Source organism: Catharus ustulatus, chromosome 3 (genome assembly GCF_009819885.2).
Source record: "Catharus ustulatus isolate bCatUst1 chromosome 3, bCatUst1.pri.v2, whole genome shotgun sequence".
NCBI lineage: Eukaryota > Metazoa > Chordata > Aves > Passeriformes > Turdidae > Catharus > Catharus ustulatus.
Genome location: NC_046223.1, coordinates 87,048,408 through 87,072,078, shown reverse-complemented (window position 1 = coordinate 87,072,078; position 23,671 = coordinate 87,048,408). Strand labels below are relative to the sequence as shown.

The 23,671-nt window shown below is 41.5% G+C and overlaps 1 protein-coding gene across 4 annotated transcripts; it reads right to left on the bottom strand.

Moving 5' to 3' along the window:
- Positions 1-2,178: 2,178 nt before the first annotated feature.
- EEF1A1 (eukaryotic translation elongation factor 1 alpha 1) lies at positions 2,179-6,612 on the bottom strand. Of its 4 annotated transcripts, none has more exons than XM_033055505.2 (8): positions 6,528-6,612; positions 5,610-5,800; positions 4,594-4,773; positions 4,164-4,460; positions 3,759-3,909; positions 3,302-3,558; positions 2,875-3,109; positions 2,179-2,582 (listed from the first exon to the last, which is right to left on the bottom strand). In XM_033055505.2, exons 2-8 carry the CDS (start codon positions 5,751-5,753, stop codon positions 2,458-2,460), a joined length of 1,389 nt encoding a protein of 462 aa, XP_032911396.1. In that variant the 5' UTR covers positions 5,754-5,800; positions 6,528-6,612; the 3' UTR covers positions 2,179-2,457. The 4 variants fall into 4 exon arrangements, with proteins under 4 accessions (XP_032911396.1, XP_032911395.1, XP_032911397.1 ...); XM_033055504.2 differs by having other exon boundaries at positions 6,523-6,610; XM_033055506.2 differs by having other exon boundaries at positions 5,610-5,776; positions 6,523-6,606.
- Positions 6,613-23,671: the final 17,059 nt, after the last annotated feature.

Genomic DNA, 23,671 nt, shown 5'->3' with positions numbered 1-23,671 from the left:
CAAGCATTGAAGGACAGTGAAGAAAGAGTTCAGGACAGCTGTAAAAGTTGCTTGAAGAAATAAGCAGTCAGAAGACAAATGCAGTTCTCAACTAAGAACATTTATTAAAAGTTTGATCGAAGTAGTTTTATTCCCAAATTTGTTTACAAAAGTCTAACAATTTCCCCAGGTAGTCAGATTAATGAAAGAACTGAGATGGCATTACATTAGTGCATAGAAAGCAAATCTTGTCTATAAAAGTTAAAGTGAAAAAGAAAGCAAGCCAAATGTGTAAAACGTAGACTTTAAATACATGAAAGCAATTGCTAGTATTCCAGGCAGAGCATTCCCAACTTTTTCTGCGCACAACAATGACGTTGCTAGATGCAGTATTGTTCTTTAGGGTTTTTTTCCTGCTAGCAGCAGGACCAGTCCTCTGCCACAAACTACACAGCTGACTCCTGCCCTGCTCTCCAGCCGGGCCATTTTAACGTGGCCCAGCCTCCCAGCAGCTCTGGCAGTTGATCTGACCTAAGGGCCTCTTGCAAGAGCAGCACTGCACTGCTGGGTCACACCTTTTCCCTAAGGATTTGAATGAGCTGCTTACTACAAGCCCATTTCCAAACCACCATGGAGCAAGTACTCCCAGCCAGACACCCCTGTGCAACGTGCAGAGGCACTCCAGACAGGGTGTTGCATATCCAGGCCATGGCTGGCCAAACCAAACATCCTGCACCTAACAAAGGAATGTGAAGGAAATCTAAGGAACGCAGAGCCACGCTGAAGGCAGCCTGTGCCAAAGCTGCTTTGCTTTCCATCCAAATCAGAACTTTGCTGAACCAGTTTGACCAAAGCCTCTTGGAAAATATTTAGCAGTTTAACTGAAAAGCATGCTAAGATTTGGCAAGATACTTCAAGCTTTATCATGGCAACAGTAGGTCTGCCTCCCATTTTGAAGTTATGTACTTCCTGTTGCCTTGGGGACTAACAAACCTCCAGAAGCAAAATTAAGCAGCAGAGATTTCTTTACTGAATTCCATAGCCTGCTATGAAGCTCTCTAGCCCTTGCTTCCACTGTACCCTCAAAAACAGTGTGTAATGCTCCAAGGTTTCACTGCAGTTAAGACAGAGAAGGTGAGAAAAAAAGGAGAAAAGATCCAAACAAAGAGCATGAAAACAAGTAACAGCAGTTCAGACCTATCCAAGCAGTACAGATACGAGTTCCTGCAGAGCAAGCACACAGCTGGAGAAGGAAAGGAAAACAAACGAGAGACTACAGCCATTACAGGCAGGACAAACATTCTGGTGTCACGGAACAAGTCCCTCAAAGATACCGAATTCTTTTTGACCTTTTGTGGGGGTGCTGTGGGGAAATCATGTGAAAGGTTAGTAAAACAGCTGCACCATTATGCAAGTCAGCTCTGATTATCCATTAACAGCTTGCCCCCATTTACCAATTTGAAGTAAGGCTTCTATGCCAGAATTCCTAATTACTACAGCTGGTATTCTTAGAACCCAGAACATTTTACTTAGGATTATTGGTCTACTGATGATTAATAATAGTTTGGACTAGATACCAAAGTCCCCTTTAACTGACTGAACAATCCAAATTTTCAACCCTTTGTTTAAAAGATAGCAGGCACCTTGTCCCACTGTGCCATTTGGTGCAGGCTACAATAGTGGGTTACTCAGATTGCATCAAAGTGTAACTCCACACAGAAGTTTCAGATTTGGCTATTTAATGTGTTACTATATATTAAAAAGCACTTATGTAAAAGTGTTTAAAGAGCTACACAACATCAGTTCCCCAGAAAAAAAAAAAATCTGGTTTCACTTCTGAATAGAAAAATCAGTGTACAAAATGTTGGAAACCCAACATTATTTTTTTAAACTTTAAGGTTAAATGTGTTTGCATTTTTTTCTTCTCAATGTAGACTTTTCTTGGTTTACTCAATGCGTCACAGAAAAGCACCAAAATACTCTGTTACCTGGTATTGGTGCAATCCAATCTAAAAACTGTTTTTGAAGAAAGCACCAGAAAAGTTACTTAAGGCTTAGATCAGTAAAAAAGTAAACCTGTAGCTGAATTTTTTTCTACTAATAAACAAGTGATTATAAGTACCTGCACTTTAACTTCTGAACGTATTTTCTTATCCCACCATGACTAGTTTTGCCATAAACCCAAAAAACACAGAGACATAGCATTGAACTTCTGTTTTAATGGTCTCAAATTCTGTGACAGATTTTTTGGTCAAGTTTGCATTTTAAAAAATTTATCGATTTTAAAGACTAATAACTTAAACTGCCACGAAACAAATGGTCCACAAACATTCCTTTCCTTCTGAAGCTTTTACGATGCATTGTAATCATTAACCAGTCTTTCGCTATTAAACTTAAATGGCCAATTGACACAAACAGTTCTGAGACCGTTCTTCCACCACTGATTAAGACTGAGGTGGCAGCTGGTGTACAGAATTTTCATTTAGCCTTCTGGGCCTTCTGGGCAGACTTTGTGACCTTGCCAGCTCCTCCAGCCTTCTTGTCAACTGCCTTGATGACACCAACAGCAACCGTCTGCCTCATATCACGCACGGCAAAACGACCTGAAAGCAAAAACATGTTTCATGACTTTTGTCTCTGCTGCCTAAGTCACAGCCCAATTTGCACAGTGGCAATGCACAGGTTGGTGTAAATAGGCCAGCACTGCTCTGGAACCAGACAGGGACAGAAGCATCACCCTTCTCCAGACCATCTCTCCCTGTGCCAGTAAAGTCTTGGTTCTGTTCACAGTTTCAAGTCACAGCTTTCATCAGTGTTTTACAGAACACACTGCACCCAGATACTAGAAACTGAGAAGGGTCTGGTCTTTTCCAGTATTAATGTGAGATGCCTTACCGAGAGGAGGATAATCAGAGAAGCTCTCAACACACATGGGTTTGCCAGGGATCATATCAACGATGGCAGCATCTCCAGATTTCAGGAATTTGGGGCCATCCTCCAGCTTCTTGCCAGAACGACGATCAATCTTCTCCTTGAGCTCAGCAAATTTGCATGCAATGTGAGCAGTATGGCAATCCAGCACAGGGGCATAGCCAGCACTGATTTGGCCAGGGTGGTTCAGGATAATGACCTAACAAACAAAGCCACGTTAGTGAAAATTTTGAACACTGATGTGTTCTTACAAAGCCAAGGAGCTAACAAGATTTGCTTGTATCAAACTCTGAATAGAACTCTGTGATGTTTTATAGCTTAGCCTGACAAGATTCCTATATTGGAATACAGAGCTACATTCCCAACATCCCTGAACAGCCGCAAAAAATACCTGTGCAGTGAAGCCAGCAGCTTCCATGGGAGGGTCATTCTTGCTGTCACCAGCAACATTACCACGGCGAACATCTTTCACAGACACGTTCTTAACATTGAAGCCAACGTTGTCACCAGGCAGAGCTTCACTCAAGGCTTCGTGATGCATCTCAACAGATTTAACTTCAGTTGTTACATTGACAGGGGCAAATGTCACCACCATGCCTGGCTTCAGAACACCAGTTTCCACACGGCCAACAGGTACGGTACCAATGCCTGCAAGCAAGGAACAACAACAGTAATATTCATTAGTCAGCTTAGTGAATACATGTCCTTATGAGGACATTATGAAAAAAACCTACTTGAGAAAAGCATTTTTATTTTTGACTTGGAAAAGCAGCCCTTGGGCAAACGCCTGTTATGGCCCATACATCAGCTGTTACTGGCAGGAGAGCAGCATTCCAGCGAACACATACCGCCAATTTTGTAGACATCCTGAAGAGGCAGGCGCAGAGGTTTGTCAGTTGGACGAGTTGGTGGCAGGATGCAGTCCAGGGCTTCAAGCAGAGTGGTCCCGCTGGCACTGCCATCCTTACGGGTGATCTTCCATCCCTTGAACCAGGGCATCTGTAATGGAAACAAGCTCCGGTTAATCTGGCTGCCTGATTTAATGGTGCAAGGTTGGAAAACTCTAAGCGGTGTCTCTTAGCATTATCTCTATTTACTGTTACAAAGTAATTTTTTTAAGTGCTAAGATTTATCTTGGACCTTAGCACTTCCCAAACGTAACTATTACAAAACACGTGCATTTTATCCTTGCATGATCAATCCAAATAGTCCTCCTAGTTTCATGCTTTAATAGAAATAAAAGCCAAACCTACGTTAGAGCTAGGCTCCAGCATGTTGTCACCATTCCAACCAGAAATTGGCACGAAAGCCACAGTGTCTGGGTTGTAGCCAATCTTCTTGATGTAAGTGCTGACTTCTTTGACAATCTCTTCATATCTCTTCTGGCTGTAGGGTGGCTCAGTGGAATCCATCTTGTTGACACCAACAATCAGCTGTTTTACACCCAGGGTGTAGGCCAGAAGGGCATGCTCACGGGTCTGCCCGTTCTTGGAAATACCAGCCTCAAACTCACCAACGCCAGCAGCAACAATCAGGACAGCACAATCAGCCTTTGAAAAGAAAAAAAACCAAACAAAACCCTTACTATAATGCTTTCATGTATGTCAAAGTACTACATGAACCCCACCAAACAACCGAAGAACAACCTTCCTGAACTCTCCAAACCCCACTTTTTTTACATACCTGAGAAGTTCCAGTAATCATGTTTTTAATGAAGTCTCTGTGTCCGGGAGCATCAATGATGGTGACATAGTATTTGCTTGTTTCGAATTTCCACAGGGAAATATCAATAGTAATACCACGCTCACGTTCAGCCTTCAGTTTGTCCAAGACCCAGGCATACTTGAAGGAACCTTTGCCCATCTGTGGTTAGAAAAAAACCTAAAATTTAATTCCCATTTAAAAAAAAATTCTGTATCTGCAACTAGCTCAGAAAGATCACACTCTGGCTGAAGAGAAAATCTAATAATAGCAACTGGCTTAACATTGAAAAACCTTGCTGCTCATAAAACAAGTGTCAAGATACACTTGGCATTACTGGTGAGAGATGCCAACTGTTGAACCTTATTGAACCTGTTGACAGTTCAGGCTCCTTGACAGCTTGTTAACTTCACTAATGCATTTTTATGATAGAGCTCTTGAGCTCGAGTCCTACTATCAAGTATACTCTACAATTTCAAGACCTCTTACTACTTCAATCCTTGCAATAATCAACACTTTAACTTCCAGTCTGCTCAATATTTGCCGAATTTCATTCTATAATGTTCTTGTAACCTGTGCAGATATTACACAGAAAAAAAAAAAACATCATTTAACTCCTTGATTTTTAAATTAAGCCTCAATAGTTCAACTTCTTTCTATGCAGAGTTTGAATCGGGCCATTTAACTTGATTTCCAGACATTACTCAGATGCAGCTTTAGACTACCTTCTCTTTACTTGTTCCACATTTCCATCTGAGTTTCTGCAATTAACACAACGGCAGATTGAACACTTAAACACTTGTTCCACCTCGGGGACAACTGCAACGCAGCTGCCGCCCTGTGGCCACGCAACACTGAGCCACTTGTTCAGCTCCTGGGGTGGAGGCAACCAAACTGCCTCCCCGTGGCCACTGCACGCTTTGCAGCTTTACTTTTCAATTAAGGGTCTATTCGCTCCTGCAGCCTGGAATTTTGCTGGTTGCTATGGGCCCACGCACCTCAGCCGCTTCCTTCTCGAACTTCTCGATGGTCCTCTTGTCGATGCCCCCACATTTGTAGATGAGGTGGCCGGTGGTGGTGGACTTGCCAGAATCGACGTGGCCGATGACAACGATGTTGATGTGGGTCTTCTCCTTTCCCATTTTGGATGTTAGTTGAGTTCTTTCTTTTGGTAAAAGAGAATCGACACCTGTAAGTTTCCCAGAAAAAAGCTGTTACGCCTGGGCTCGGGCCTAGGGCAGCGATGGCGGCGCCACATGCGGGGCGGCCTGGCCGGGATGGCGGCCCCGCCCCGCCGGGGGAGGGGAGGAGCGAGGCGGGCGGGCCGGGGGCCCCTCGGAGCGTCGAGGAGCCCCTCACGTCGCCCCCTCCCCGGGCTCGAGTTACCCCGGCGGCGGCGGCCGGGGCGCGGGGCGGTGGCGAGCGGGCCCGGCGGGCAGCGCGGAGGGCGGGGCCGCCCCGCTCCTTTGTGTGACTCACCCCGCCCGGGCCGCCGCGTCCTCCATTTTGTGGCGCTGGCGGCGGGCAGGCGAGGCGAGCGGCCATCTTTGCACTCGTGCCCCAGCCCCTCTCCCCCCGACGGCATCCGCCGCCGTCGCCACCCGACGGTCCCCGCACCCCTGACCGCGGGGCCTAAGGGGAGGCTGTCGGGCGCCTTCTTTCCCACGCCCGCCTGGACACACCGCTCCCTCAACTTCATCCCGGACAACGGAGCAGTGCACATGGCAATCGAGGAGGACGATGCGCCGCCATCCCGCCGCCCCGCGCTCCCTGCTCGTCCACCCGTCCCGGTTCCCGATGCACCCCCGACCCCTCCCTCTCTCCCCCTCCCCTCGCCCCCCACCACGCCCCAGCTCGGCGCTCGCCACCGGGGCAAGCAGCCCCTGGCCCAGCCCGGCCCGCTGAACGCACCTCACCTCCTCGGCGACGGCGGCAAACCCGGAGCGAAAAGACCGACAACGTGAGCGCCTCCCCTTATATACCCTTGCACGAAGGGGCGGGGCTTCAGGGACACGTCACCGCTCCCGGCGGCCCCGCGGCCCCGCCCGGGCACGGAGCGCGCCCGCCCCGTCAGGGCTGGGCGGAACCCCCGGCCCGGCCGCGGGGAGCGGGACCCGGCCCGGCCCGCCATGTGCTGGGGATGCTCCGGGAAGGGAGCGGTGCCCCTCCTGCGCTGGGATGGAGAGCGGCGGGCGGGCGAGGCCGGCTTGTCCGGAGGAAGCGGGGCAGCACCGACCAGCCCCGGCCCCCCTGCAGGGCCCAGCGGCTAGGGCCTGGGCGCCGGGGAGCGTCAGGCCTGGCGTCATGGCCGGGCCGGAGGGATGCGGCGGCTGACGAAAGGCTCCGGGGAATAGCCCCCGGCGAATTAATTGTATTTCGCATTAGGGACACAAAGGAACGCAATCAGCGAGATTAGAAACGTTCAGTGAGTTACCCTGACCGGCAAGTAACAAATGCCGGCTGAACATCACGAAATATGAGACTCTTCCCTGCCCCAGGACGTTGCAAGTCTCCCAGAATCAAAGGTGGAGAAGGAGGGGGAAAGCAGGAATTTCTGGAAGCTTATTACGCCAGAATAAGAAGTCGTCATTTGGCTTAGGGGGAAAAAAAAAAAAGAACAACCTCTTTCTGTCTTTGTTGTACCATTAGAGGACAAAAATTGACTTGTCTTAGAAAACTTGGACACAAAAATACAAATCAAGGCAGATGCACCTCTAGCAAAGATGCGTCTGAAGTGCAAATGTATCAGTCACGGAAGCATTCGGGACATGAGGTCTTTGCAAGAAACCCTGACAGCGAGAAGTGCCTCCATACTGTATTTTCACACAGAAAAACCGCAGCCCTGGCAAATTATTTTTAGAATCATGGCAATGAAGGAGTCACAAAACAGCTCACAACATCAGAAATAAAAGCCCTTGTGATTCCAGTGGATTTTCTCTGGTTTAGTGGCTTGTAACTGATGTAAGAAAATCCATTAAATATTCAACATCTCCTATACCCATTCAAGAGAAATTAATCTGAGAAGCTGAACTATCTCTGTTATTTTTAAGTTATCTGCAAAGCTGTGTAGTCCATGTTCTTATTCAGCTACATTATATGTCTGTCAGAAATAGTTACTTATCTCTAGACAGCTGTAATCCATTCATTTATGGATTATGCTCTTCAGGTAGCAGTTGTAAAGCATGGAAACAGCCTGATGTTCAAGAACAAAAAAAAAAAAAAGAATATCAGCAAATTAATAATAAAAAAAACTATCTCATGCATCTACAAATGTACCTCTCCACTTGACTTCAAGTTTTTGTAGCTGAAAGAAACCCAGCATCAAATTCATTAGAGAGCAGTAAACTTAGTATTTCATGGTGTGATATGAAAGTGTTTCCAAGAGATATGGTGTTTTTCCCACATGAAAGATTAAAAAGATGCATTTTGTCAAAAAAAAAAAAAAAATGTCATTAGGGAAGTTGCTGAGTTTAGAATACACCTTTTACAAAACTAACCAGTTTCAGAGTAAACCTGAAAAAAGGTTCAGATATTAAACACTTTTTTTTAAGAAAGGAAACAACAAATCAAATTCTCTCTCACCCCTAAATATGTTTTTCAGCAGAGATTAGTGGTGGGAGTGGAGAGAAGATATAGTTCAGCTTTCCTCAAAACTAACCTTCAGGGACAGCTACTAGTGAAGACACTGCATGTGAAGACACAGTAATAAAAGGACAGTAAAGGAAGGTGGTCTGCTTTCTGGAAATGGAAATGCATTATTGTGAAGTGGTTTGGGTTGAAGACCAAAGTGTAATATTTGGCAAGAAAGCTAGGGAGCACTTTTTTAGGGTCTTCTATAAAGCAGAGACTGTAAACATGGTTAAAAAGCCTTATTCTTCAAGATGGTTTGAAGTTACCTTCTAAAATATATTTCAGTTGGGGGGAGTAGTATTTTTAATGGACTGATCTGTCAAAGAATCCTACCTTTCATAAAAAGGTAGTTTAAACACTTCCCAAATGTAGTAAATTATTTGTGCCTGAACAAGAAGAGGAGGAAGGAAATTACTAATTTCTATATAGTCCACACTAAACTGCATATTTTTAATTTTTTAAGGATACAATTCCTAGAAGATTATTTCATAAATAAAGGGTCTTGGAAACAGGTATTTCTTAAAGAAGTAATTTTTTGTGGTATCTACATAGCTGAAAGCTATGAAAGCTGAATTTGTGGTACAATTTTTTAACACAGTCCGAGTTTAAGTCTACAGCAGTTGTTTCCCCCCTCCACTTCTTTAAATGAGTTTTGATTCTTTCAACAATTACTGTATCTTTTCTTGCCCACTCTATTAGAAGAACATTCCTATTATCAATCTCACAAATATTTATACAGCTGGGGAGCTTCTGATATATGAGTAGACTCATATAATACAGTGGAAATGCATTCTGAAGAATCCTCTCAGCTAACAGAAATATGCCTACATTGTACTAAATCCTGTGTGCAACCAGCCTGTAAAAGTTTTAGATTTTATTAATTTGGTAAAACAAATCACTTTCATATGTAATGTTTAGGAAGGAACTGAGACAGGAGATTTCGAGAAGTCAAGGACATTTAGGCATTGAAATAGGGCTTATTCAATCCAGACTGACTTCAGAAATAGGAGGACTTTGTGGGCAAAAATTCCTCATTCTCCTTCAATCACTGGTGACCATATGCTAAACTGAAATATCCTATGTCCACATATGTCTCCAATGTAAGAACACAGAATGCTCTAAAGCATTTATATCATAGGAACCTATACAGAAACCACCATTTTAAAAAGGTTTTGAATCTCACATCAAATGATATTAAAATAAAAGAAATGCTTTCAGTATCTAAGCCAAAATTTTTAGCTTTAAAAAGTATATGGTAACTGGATTTTGAGTTCACAGTAGCTACTGCAGCATTACTTCCATTTTAGCATGTGGCTCCAGCACATACAGAATGAGCTATAACCTTAGAACACAGTCATAGCCAGTGAAATCATGCTAGGAGATAAAAGATGTGCCCACTGAGCACCTCTAATGAATTTCAACTCCCTACCATATACACATGAGTATTTTTTTGGTCAGACTCCTGTGCAAAGATGAAGGTAAGTAGTGCTTATACAACCATTTTAACTGCAATGACCAAGGGAGTATGAGCAAACAGACTTTATAAGCACAAGACTTGAAACACAGATCTAATAAATAGAGTATCTCATGCTCACTATATAGGAAAGAGGCACTAAGATTTCTCGAGGGCACTTTTGCAAAGTGGTGGAAAAGCAGTCCGAAGTTACCAATAGTAATTGGTGATCAGCAAAACTGGATTCTGGTACACAGCATTATTCGGTCATACAGTTAGCCTCATATTTACTGTGAAAGGCTTTTACATCCCTCTATTACAATTATCATGGTACCTACATTTGTACAAGGTACAACATAAACTATAGCATGAGCATACAGCCTTACTTCCATCTATAAGCGTGTTTTAATGCATTGGTTCTTAATTGCAATAAAAAGGATCTACGTCTGTTACGAAACCCTTTTTCATACATGATCCTAATACTTACTACCAGTTTTTACAGTCACCTGTTTATGAAACAAAAGAACAAGAGAGTAACAGTGTTATTCATATATGAAGAGAATAGACAGAAAACCTGCCTAAAAAAAAAGGTTAACTGGACAGGGTGAGGTAATGTAAACTAATTGAAAAATGCTACTTTTGAAAGTTACTTAGCTCTGTACAAGTAGCTGGCATTTTTATATAAACAAAATTGCTTGGTAAGAGAAAGAGACAAGAGTAAATACACTTGAAGTTAGTAGACAGTATAAATTAAACTCCTTCATCCTTGGAAGATTAAAACTTGAACTAAATAAAGTCTTCTTGTCTGATCTCATAGCTGACATTGCTTATAGATTCACAATGAAGTTCTTACAGTAGGAGGTATAAGACAGTGGACTTCAAAACTGTTGAGAGTATCACTGGGATGAACAAGCAGTTACAACTTCAGAGTCTCCTGAATAGCTTAACAAGAGCTTCTTTAAAAGTCATTGTTGCCCCTGAAAGAAGTTTCCTCTGGGAAGCACTGCCGTTGTAGTTACAGCATTTATAATAAGTGATGGACTAATGGCTTAGAGGATAGCCTGCTTTAAAAAAAAAATCCTTTGGACAGTCTTTTCAAACAATATTTATCCACAGCATGAGAAAGCTCATTTATGGTGAAGATTTAGTGCTGACTGAAATGTGATACTGAAGGTTTAGGATCAGAGTGGTCAGATCATACTGGGATGTGGCCAGAAGTAACAGTTGTATTTCAACCCCGTGTTCTGTTTTGTGGAGGTCTGCATTTGTGAGCTAGAAAATGAAAGTATTTGATTTAGAGCAGAAGCATCCTAAGCAGGAGAAAAACAGCCTCACAAGTTGTTCTAGAGTGTTCTGGAAGTAAACGGCAAATGGGCAGATATATGCAGATGGCAGCTTAAACAAAAGGTGACTCTTCACTTGCAGACATCTGACAAAACTTTCCCATACCTCATATGATGTATATATACCTCAATATACCTTATTAATGCTAAGCTAATTTACACCAGCTGATGACCTGGCTCCAGGCAAAAAGCAGAATTACTAGATACTAATGCAGTATAAAGGTGAAGGGCTGATGAAGAACTACATATTTTGTTAAAGTGTTCTGTGGTTTTGCATTAGTATTTTCCAACAGTGAACACAGGCTACTTTTTACTGTATCTCACCACCTTTTGGACACCCTAAATGTATATGAAAATAGTGCATTCTGCATGTTCAGTCACTGAATAAAAATCCACTGGGTGAGGATGGTGTGACTTTTGTTCTGAATTGATCATGAACCTCCAAAATTCCATTTTAAAGCTCTGGTCTGTTCTGCTAAAAATAATTTTGCCAAAAGCAAAATATTCATCCTCCTGTCCTGATAAGCCTGTGACAAAACCTTTAAGTGGGACCTCAAATCCTCACCCATGCATCTTAGAATTCTTCTCTGAGTCCTTACAGCAACTGAGTTATGCTTGAATAACTTTGCTTAGCATCCGCTCCTCAAGTTAATTTTTTGCTGCCCCTCTTGCTATGGTAGGTTTGGAGCTGGATTGTGCACTTTACAAAAAATCCTGTGAATTCCCATTGTCATCTAGCAGATCCTGTGCATTCTCCCCTTTCTGTCTCTCCTACTGACCCAAGGAAAAGTAAGTTGTCACGGAAGGAGACATTCTATTTGTTCATATAACCCCCCCTAGAATGGGTTTATATGAATTAAAAACCCCTGAGGTGCAGCTTAGAGCTGCAAGGGAGAGAAACTTAATAAATGTGACTTTGGTGCAAACCACAAAAGTATGCTCCAGAATGGAGGCAGTGAATGGATGGGTCGAGGGAGGAAGAAGGCTGTACCTGAGACTGGGCTAGTAAGGATGGCACAGATATATCCAGCTGTTCACTGGTCACTCTCCCATCTTGACACTGCTCCTGTTTTGACTCTTGACATCGCTCCAGCCGTAGGCTCCCCTTCTGCTGCAATCACATGCACATCCTTCTTACTCTGTGGTAACCACAGTAACCAGATGTGGTGCAAATCAAGTCACTTAGAAGCCTTGCTCAGATTTAGTGAATATAGCATTTGCCTGACATTTATTCAGTGAATTTAGATTTGAGGCTATTAAACTTTGGAAAGGTTTCAGAGAACTATGGGAATAAATCTAGATCTGCAAAAGTACTTACACTTGACCTGCTCAATCTATACTGAGTTGACTGAAAGACAGTTTGGCTTAGTTTCTAGGACTCTGCAAGACAGAAAATTCTGTGAAAGAATAATCACAAGTCTGGGCACAGACACAAGAAAGTTCAAGGCTGTTTGTAGTTAAATTAAGGTAGAAATAAAACCCACTTATTTGTAATTGTCAATGAGCAGTGGTAGCAGCTTGGTTAAACCAGGGAGCCAACATATGAAGAAATGCTCAATATTTAATTATGTTAGTTAAAAATCCCCAAACACAACAGAGGATCAAAACTTGATTTCGGGGGAGTGAGAGGGAACAGGACATTTACTTACAAAGATATCTGTATTTTTAGTTAGCCTTCTCTTAATACAGTCTCTCTGAAGTACTTGGCCAGCTATCTCAGAACCACTACTGATTATTGTGGAAAGCTATGGAATGTGAAGGTTCCAGAAGAGTAAATAAATAAAAAAAAAAATCAAGAAAGTAATAAATAAAGAAGAAAAAGAGAGAAAAACCACACACATGAGCTGGGCAGTTATGGAACAGTTGGTCTAATTTCAATTCCTGGAAAAATATATTGGCACAAATTAACTATTTTTAGAAGATACTAAGTTGATAAGTAACAACCCCAGACTTGTTAGAGCTGATTGCATCAAACTGATCTTGTTTACTGTGACAGGTTTAAAAGGCTCCTGAATGGGAAAATATGGATATCATTTAACTTAAGGGACAATTTGATGCTTTTTATGGGCAACATGCATAAGAAAGCTCAGCAAACTTTGGACAAAATAATGTATGTGCAGGAGACCAGTTGAAAATGACATGCTCAAAGTGATTCCTATTATGACTATGAAACTGAATCATATAAATCAGAAATTAATCCACCATACAAATATACAGTTGTAAATACATAAAAGTATAATTTTAAATTGCACACTTGGGGGGGAAAAGGACAGGGAACACCTCTGACCACTTCAGAAGTCAAGAACATTACTCAGAGTAATGTGGGCAAGTAAAGAAAAAAGGGCCAAAATAATTAGGAAATAAATTAAGGTTAATATTTGTCCTTTGTAAGGAACAGTTCACTGCAAAACCACAGGAGAAGCAGCAGTTACCCAGCAGTCCTGTATAAAAGGACCTAGGGTTAGACTGGATCACAAATTGAACATGAGTCAACACTGCCATACTCTTGTGAAAAAAGCAAACATACCGAGGTGTATAAACAGAAGAACTGTAAGAAATGTAAAATAAACCTTTCACTTTACTTAGTACTCATTAAAGCTCCTGCTGGGATACTTTGTCCATATTGGGAATGATGCTTCAAGATGATATCTAGAGGTAAAAACACTGGAATAGATTCTGTGGGCAGCTGGTAGAACCTCTGTCATTATCCTTAAAAGCACCTAAATACCTAGCAGGAATGGTTCAATTATCAATATTTGCTGACCTGTACATACCCAAAAGCCTCTTCAAGCCTTAATTTCCATAGGTTTGCATTACCTAGAAGATCTGTGTAATCAAAAATGAATTTCTTGTACCATAATTCATGGTATAATAGCTTGTTAAGGATGTCTCTCCTTGACTTCAATGTACTTGTATCAGCTAAAGGTCAGTTTCTTTAGTTGCAAGAGTCAATCTGAATGGAAATTCACGAATATTTCAATCACTAATCATGCATTTTGCTGTATAAATGACATCTTTCACACTAGATGATTAAGTAATTTTACTGAAAACCAAAAAGCTGGCATAATACAACTAAGAGACAAGTGGAAGGAAATGGAATAGTCAGTCCTGAACTCAAACCAATAAAGAGTGAGGCTAAAATGAAAGATGGGAGGAGAAATTTTATATCACAGGCTCATCCTGCCATTGCATGTGTTATGTTAGAGCTGTTGGGAACTAGGTCAGTTCCTGGCTCTGGATGTTATAAAGCGTTCATTCTGTGCTAATTTCTTATCAAAATGAAATGCTGAAAAACATGTTTGGTTTCTCCAGCAGTTTCTAAACAACATCCAGAAGAATGCTAAAAACCAGTGCACATGACTTTCCCACGGGCAGCGATACCCTGGCAGGATCTATCAGCTCAGCAGCATTACGGGGGAGGTCACTGCACACACGCTGCTGCTCCTCACGGTCCCTGGGAGAAACAACAGCTGTGGTTTTGCAAGGCAATCCTCAGAGGAATGGCATTTCAGAGGTTAAAAGCTCGCACCACACGTTGTATAAAGTAGACTTCGGCCCCTTTAAACCCGGAGCAGGTGTTGAGTCAGCTCTTTGCACGGAGGCCAAATCTCACAAGGCCAGGGAGCCAGGGCTGACAGGACATCCCGTCCGTCCGGCTTCCATGCCAGAGGATAGCGAGCACAGATGAAGGGAATACGAACTGTAAAAGCCTGTGGCTATCCCACAGTTCAGAATAAAAGGAAGATACTTAAAAATACAGTACGGGTTAGAAGATTGGAACTGGTTCATACCAGCGAGTCATGTGTTACTGTCCTCTGCTGCCTGAAACAGGAACACTCCTCCTCTCAGCAGGAGACAGCCTGTGCTGCTGAAGCTGTGAATAGCACTCAGGGATCCCCTTTGTGCAAAGCAGGAAGAGCCAGGAGATTTATCTCAGTTACCGGGCAGTCTCCATGGCACACTGTGCAATTCCTAAGGCGACCTGAAGTGAAAAGCACACTCTGTTTTAAATTTGTATGCTGTTTCTGATTTAGCACAGAGGAGGATAGTAAATCACTGCCCAGCTGTTTTATGTACATGTATTCTCATTCACCATAGAAAACCTAATTGTTGTACACACTATGTACAGGTAGGACCACTGCAATAATAAAACATATAGAGGCACACACAAGTAGCGACTCCCCCACCTCCCCCATATGAATGGGGCCCCTGACCATCTAAGGTAGGGGTGCATGGGAGTGAAATGGCAGTTGTAAAGAAATGCTGCTTTTCAGAAAGTGAATCTTAGCTCCTTGTCTAAATTTAGCTCCGTGGAGTCATCAGAGACAAAGTGAGGTATCACTATTTATGGGAAATAGTTTATACTTGCTCTGCAAGCTAACGCAGTCCAATTTACCTCACAAAGCTGTGCAGTGAGTCATGAGACCCAGCAACATTCACACACCCATATGCACCATGGAAGCAGAAACTCTGGCTCGCTTTCTTTCCCCTTTCCTTCTGGGATATTGTTGAGAAACAGCATCCATTAACAACAGTTCAGAATAATGGCATTCCTATTAACCAGATAGTGACTGGTGTGAGTAAAACAAACTGCAGCATAGAGGACATGAAAGAAAAAAGTCTATTCCAATTTCTTCTCTTTAGCATATATCCAAGTTCAGGAATTTGAAAGGTATTATTCCATGTCAAAGCTAAATCTATGCAGCTGGAAATGCCTGCCAGAACAATTGTTTTTCTCCTCTATCAATCTAAAAATTTATTGCATCGGATCTAGTACATTGTATAGTTGAAAGGGGAGTGGGAGCAGTGAAGCTATTCACAGGAAAACTTTTGGGTTTTTTTTTTGTTTCCTATTCAATTATCCAGTTGACCAAATTAATTTAATGGCCACGTGATTCCCTGATTCAACCCACAGGAAGCAGGACAGATCATTTAGGTGTCAAGGCTCAGTTACATCAGCTTAGCTATGAAGTGAAATTGCACTCTCATTTATTCTCTCGAGCCATTATAACCATCGAGGCAGATCTAGGCTGTGTCACATACTACATACATTTCTCAGAAGCCTGGACCTGCAATTCGTGCTTAAACCTTGTGAAAATACACTTACCTCTTTCAAAAAGATTTGAGTATTTTTCCATGGCAATTTTCGTTTTTCCACTACTAATTCTGAAGTGTTCATTATTCGGCAGAGAAGTCAGTGGAAATAAAAACAAAATAATTGCAATTTACAACTTCAAAAGTTTACAAAAATACTGAATTACTTCTCATTATGTGCATGACTAGGTAACATCAGACCCTCTTATTCATCTTCATGTGACCCTAATCTTGTTGTCTCTATAGTCTCTGAATTCTAAGTTCTGAATCCTTTTCTTGCTATAGTATGTACAATGCCTGCTAACAGGGGCTGCGTACCCTCCCACAGTATACAAGCAACAACAGACAACACCCATTTACACCCATTGATCTGTTAATGGCAATATGCAACAATTACATTGCATCATGCATGATTCACCTTCTACTCAATTCTTTTAATATGTTAAAAAAAATAGGAAAAAGTTATCAACCACTACTATGTATATAGGCTGCATTTTGATATTAAGGAAACTTCCCTGTCAGCCCTGCAGGAGCCACCCTGGCAGTCACACTCACCCAGCTGAGCTGGGACTGAGGCCTCTTCACAGCTACACCCCCACACTCACAGTCACACCAGGTTTCCTCACCTGACTGACCCCAGGTCTCCCACAGCAGTCTTATATGTCCAGCTCCTTAAAATAATTAAATTGTGGTGCAATAACTAAATAACAAAATAACAGCTCAAGCTGGTGCCTCTGAGGAAAGACCCTGAAACAAAGCAATCCCTGAACTTTTATGCTCTCACAAGTCCAAGTACAAAAATGCCTGGGGGCTGTCAGCTCCTGCTCTATCTGTCAGTGTCCAGTCCCCTGGCCAGGCCACAGGTCCACATTGATGACATCTATGGACTTTTCTCTCCAGAGAAAAGCTCATATCTAGGGGCCTGTCATTCTCAGTGCTGTAATCAGTATCACTTGTACATACTATTTTTAGAAATGATTTGTGGCTGTGTGCTTTAAAATACAGGCTGCAAAGGGTCGGCAGCTTTGGGGCTCTTGCCACGGGTTCTCCCACCCAGAGCTCTACCTGTGGCTCCCACTGCAGCTGCTCACCGAGATACCTGCACTGAATGGGTTCCTCAGCACTGGCTAAGCTAATGTACACATCCTTTAAGCAGTAGTTGTCAATACTCTATCATCTGTATTCTTAGGCAGCATTTTAAAAAATGTATCAATCATAATGTATCAAGTATACTTTCCATTTCAATTTTACAAACTCTCTTTTTCCATATTTTCTGTCTTCCTGACAATTATCAAAATTATATTAGTCCAGTAACTGCCTAAACCACAGCCTAAGGTGGGGGTGGTGAGAAATTACTGCAAAAGAGATAGAACAGAGACTTTTTTGGATTATGACACCAGCTGCCTCAGGGCTTCCTTAAAAAGCAGTATGAAAACAAACTATGACAATAATCTGTGCCATGGCTTTGACATCATGATTTCAGCCAAACCAGCAGTTTCCAAACTGTTGCCAATGCATCTTCAGTGTGTCCCAGAATGGCAGCAGTGAAGTGTCTCACGTACTTTCTCTCTGTGAAGCTTAAAGAAAAGGAACGCAGACCACGCCTGGAACACAGGCAACACCTATATCACATGTACCAGAGGGCCTCTCCTGTGATATAGGAGCATATCAAGTTACCCATTTGTGAACATGACCAGAGTACTCACTTTAAATACAGAAAGTGCAGACTAATTAAAAAGAGAAATCACAACCTGTGCAAAACCCCTAAATCTGTTTTTTGCTGTGCAGATTACCAGAGATTCTCTGCACAACACACAGTACACCACCCTCATCTTACTAGTGTAAGTATAGGATGGTTTGAGGTGGCTCTAGCCAGCGACTCTTCACAGAACAAACATTGCTCCTGCTGCCATCCAAGCAGCAGTGAAACAGGTTTTCAATGATTATTAAGGTAAGCCATGGTGATTAAGCATGATTTATAATCTGGGCGTTCTTACGACATGCTAGGAAGGTCTCAGTACAGAAATATCCACAAGGTTTAAAAAAATGATCTGTCATCACCATGCTTGAGAGTGCTGGTATACAGTTCTCAGTTACCTTCTAATAGGCACGTCAAATGTTTCAAAATAGACACAAAATTCCCAGTGGGTGAAATTATAAAGCAGGTCTCATATTACTGCAGCTAGAGCTACAAGTAAAACAGGTATCAGTATAATCACATTTTTCTGGTTAATTTGAGCCATATATAGTTTCTACTGTAATGATACATTTGTTGCAAATGTAACATAAACAGCAGATTAAAAAAAAAATAGCACACAACAAAGTCACTATTCTGAGCCCTCATCAATCAGACAAGAGAAAGCAAGAAAATCAAGAGCAAGGAGTACAGCCCTGCCTAGCAGGAAGTCATTGTTTGTAGTGAATGTCAGGTGAAATGCAGATGTAAACATAAAACCAGCCACAAGTGCAGTGATTTTAAAGTTTTCACCTCCACAGTTTAGTGGAATAAAATGACAGAAGGCTTGGTTATCAGAAAAAAAGACAAAATAAATGAAAATAAACTCATTATTTGGCTCTAGAAGTGATAAACTTAACAAAATTCCATTGACAACTCACCTGCACTGGAAATTAATATGAGTAATACCACTTGCAGTACACAACACATAAACTTCTGTCTTTCAATTTACTCCTCCTTGTTAAGCAAGGACAGTTTAATCCAGTGTATCTATACATGTCTTTTCTCCTATTTTATACATTGTTGAATGTTGTTTTAAATGTGAATAGCTGCAATGTGTGGATGTTAACTATGTAAGCAGTTATAAAGAAGAATGACATGATTGAGTCACATTCTGTACAAAAGAAGTTTGTATACTGTTTTTTTTTTTCTGAAATACAAAGCAGAACGACACTGATTTTAATAGAAATATAGTTGCCAGTTTGTCATTTACTGAAATGGGCTAGACTTGCATCATACTAACATCCTTAAAAATCTGTTATTTTTAACTTAGCTGATTAATAAAACATGAGGCTGATCTTATGTGGGAAATGGAGACTGCACTGACCAGAGACTTTTGCTGTAGGAAGCATTACCTGTGGCTGGAATACCTTCCCAGTGATGCTGCTTATTACTGTGCCACAGTGTCCTATTTTTCAGACCCCTAGTTTGTGCCCTCATAAAAATTAGCCAGGTTTAGCTTTTGGTTCCTCTCCTGTGTTACCTATTTCTAGATGTGCAAACATTCCACAATGGAATCAACTGTATGTTTAGAGAAATTTGAGAAATCTGTTCACCTTTGCATCTCAGCTATCCAGGTGAAAGCACAAAAATTGCTTGCTAAGCAAGCAGTCACAAGCCAATTGCTGACTTTTTGGAGGCTTGGGGGCTGCAGGCCCTCATTTGCATGGTACAGAGGCTTTGAAGAGCAGCAAGGTGCTCACAGTACTAGCTCCCACTCCACAACTGCCTCCCCCCTCATCTCTTCCAGGTAGTTCTCTGTTACACTATCTCATCTCATGAACAAGGCACTATAACCAAGAAGTGTTTGAAGTCACTCAGGTGGAAAACACTGGGTGTAAAGACTAGTTATTTATATTTCATTATTGTATCATTAATATATTGCTAGCCAATACATTTTTTACTATTCCTATTTAAGGTAATTTTTATCTCTGAAGGAGTCAGGTAGATCTACTCAAACTCATACAAGAGCACAAGTACCACTGGGCCTCTTCCCTTTTGAGTATGATAATAAGGGTTAGGGTTCAATGTGAAGCCATTTTCATTTAAAGCAAAAGCTCCAGGAAACAATTACAGCTTGAGGCAGTGGCTTCAAACAAACCGTGTGTGGGAATGGAGGGGCCTCAGAGGATTCTTTGGGGTCTGACTGAAGCCCATTTGGGAAGTCTTGGTACTTTATTTAGAAGTGGCTCTCAGATCAAAATCAAATACAGTAAAGGCACTATGCAGAGTCAAAATATTTTATTGACTATGCTAACTGACTTGCCAATCTTGAGATTTTTCAGGGATCAGCATTCAAGGAGAAATTATTTTTATCTCATTACTTTGAATTCTTTTAGTGGTTTATCTGTATCATCCTCTATGCCTTCTTATTCACGTGAGCTGCCCCCGGGCTGGCTGTTAGGAGAAGCCGTGCTGAGGCAGGGGCCTGCCATGGCTCCCCATTGTTGCAGAAGCATGCACCAGCTCAGCACTGCCCCGCTCCCTACTCTAAATCCCTGCTTTTGTGTTTCCTCTCGGCCAGAGATAGCTGCTCTCAGCAGCCTCCTTGCCTGGAGCACTCAGACAAAGAAACGTACAACTGCATAGTTATGCTTCATGACTCAGCTGAAAAGACAGAAGTCAAACAGCAACCTCCTCAGAACAACCGGAGCTGCATATTAACCATCCATCTGTGCATGCTGCTGTGACTTTGCGTCATATTTTGTGATTCAGAAGAATTAAAACAGACACAGAGGAAGAGGAAACCCGTAGAGAGGTTTATTTTTACCTCCCCTAGGAAGACATCTGCCTTTGTAAATGTGTGTTTGTACAGGTTGCACATGCTCTGAACAGTGAAACTTTCATCTGAACAGTGAAACTTTCATCTGAGCTTCAAAGTGGCACACTTGCTAACACTTACTATTTAACTTTCATTGAGTAGAAGCAGACAGATGGATTTAGTTTGGAATTTTGTTTTGGTCTGTTGCTTTTTTTTTTTTTTTACTATTAGATCCTCAGTTAAGAAGTGAAGCCAGCTGCTTATAATTGAATTCCAGCAATTCAAACTGGTTGCTTGCATTCTGGCCACTTGTTTAATACAGTTGGTATTTCAACGATCAAGAGTAACCTTTGAAGTTAGCACCCTGTTAAGAGGAGAGCTGAGGGAGGAATCAGTTTCTGTGGTTTGTGATTTAGACTATGTTCTTAGACTGATGAAGAAGACTGCTGTGGATTGATTTTCATAGCCTGCTTTAAGCAAGAAGGGATAATTTGAATCCCAAGAATGTTGCAATGCATGCAAAGTTACAGATATCTATGACATCTAAGCTTGAGTGAACACACTTCACACACACTTGGGAGTAGTGAAAACCTCAGCTGCTGCCCAGGTCTAGCAACAGTTCTGCCCACAGATGCCCATTTTTAACATTAAAGGTGCCAGCTGCACACAGGCAGCTACACAGGCCTTTAATATACAGCTCACTAGTACCCCTGTTTTCTTTCTAAATCTTTCACAGCTCCACAAACATCATGCAGTCCTTGCTCTAAGGATCAGAGCACTGACAAGGTGGGCTGTTCACAAATGTGGGCCACCCCTCTTCTTTCAAAACAGGGATTAAGTGTCGATTTTTTGATTCCACCTCCTCCCCCATCTGTGACAGAAAAGGGAACAAGGCTGATTTCCATCTTCTACCTACTGGAATTTAAGTCCATGCCTACTATGAGAGGGAGAGGTTATGCCTGAGACAGAGAACTGTGGGTTCTGTTGCAGGCAACACACACTTTACCAGTTTATGTATAACAACATAGCTTTGCCACTTGCCATCTTCTTTCCAAATCTAGCTTTAGGTCATACTACAGCAAAATAATTTAGCAGATGCTTAGCTCTCAATAGCTGCTTTAGGCACATTGACATCAACGTGATTCTACAGAGAGGTGTTAAATTAACATCACCATCCCCATGTGATTATGCTTCCACAATGTGATCCTTCTCTACTATGTGTATCTTGTATTTGACAGTTTACTTTCAAAACCATGCAGAGGTGCTTAGCAATTCTATCAACTCTGTATTAACTATTCAAATATCTTGATTTTCATTCTCTCCACAAAACGGCTTTTAAGCTTAAGCAGAAGATATTTTTATAGCAAAAAATATCAATACAAGTAACTGCATTGGAAGCAAATTCCAAAACATGCTCATCTCTAAATACGAAAGAAAAAAAAAAAGACAGACTGCACTAACTAAACAACATTCCAGACAAGAAATTAAGCCTTTCCATAGCCATTCCAACTGAATATATAGTTCAGTTTAACAGCTGAACCAGTTATCTAGTCATAGATATTTTAAAAAGTCCTTCAAGCCGGACTCTTGCTTAATCTCCATCAAACAAATATATGAAACTCTTTTCTTTCTCCCCTATCAGCAGAGATTGTTTAAACTTGTAAATACAGAAGGCATTCTTGTTCTCCACGAAGCCCAGATGGTCAGGGAAAAAGGAGTGTGAGCAGAATAGTTGGGTTTTTTTCTTTCACATTTCCCTCTATCCCCCCATCAAAACCAAACCAACCTGCTGTTTGCTTATTTATTGACTCTTCTCATCAAGCAAGATGATTTGGAAATAGAGGATTAGTTATTTACTGCTAGAATACTTCAGAAGAAGAGATAGGTAGAGAAATATCAACAGAACCATGTTTTCCATCAGAAAACATGACAAGCTTATTTATTTATTTAATAAGTAAAATGGAATTTAATTTAGGAAAAGACCAGAAAAAATGATATATTCATTTTCTACTCTGAAGCAGCCATATGGAAACTTCTGTATACTACAAAAAAGATTTAAAGAAATTCCTTTAATGAAATTTCCTTCCAAGAACACATTATCAAAGGTTATTGCGACTTTTCACTCGCTTTACTCTGTAGCAAATATATCCTTTGAAGGAAGGGGAAGGCAAACAGAATTTTGGCATAATAATGCACACTTTCCGTTGTTATTCTGGGCAACTCCAAGGCACTTTCACTTGCAGTATGTTGCAACCTGGTACAGGTTATGTTGCAATAAGAGCAAAGTTACCTTTGTTCTGAAGTTAATCTGCATTCACTTGAAAATGTACACCAATTCCTGAACCTTCTTTAATTACTCTGCTGGCTGAGTTATCATATTTTGTGTCTGATCCAGGCCTTAACTCTAGCAACATGCAGTCTTATTAAGTGTACTGTTGAGAAATGAAAGTCAATTCCAAATTTTGGCGCTTACACAGGATAAAGAAAAGTAACACATGCAACTCTTTTAGGACACTGTTTATTAACTGATAAGACCAGTTACATTTTCACGTGGAAGTAACTTTCCTCAAAAAAAATGCAATTTTCACTGGATTGAGTTAGGACTCCTTTGAGAACTACATTGGCCAGATGTATGGGAGCTTCTTAGCAATTGCCAAGTGTTATGTTAAGTCAGATCAATAGTTTTACACACAATAAAAATCTGGAATTTGTATTAGGGATGTGAATCACACAGATACAGTTTAAAATGTATGACCAACCACCATTATAGCAGCTTTATGAAGGAGGAGAAGTAGAAAGGCTGCAATGGGATTTAATTGGGTCTCCAGTGTCTCACTCAATAGAGTGTTATTTTGTCCTCTGGCATGCCTTTTTGTGCCCCACCTCTGCCATTTGCTACACTACCAGGATTTAAATAACTGCTAGTGTCTTCTTGCAGTTCTTTTTCTAGCTATTCATAACACAAAAAATGTTAATAACTAACACCTTGACATAAAACAAATCCTGGGGGCTACAGGCAACTCTGCTGGGTTGAGGACAAGAAA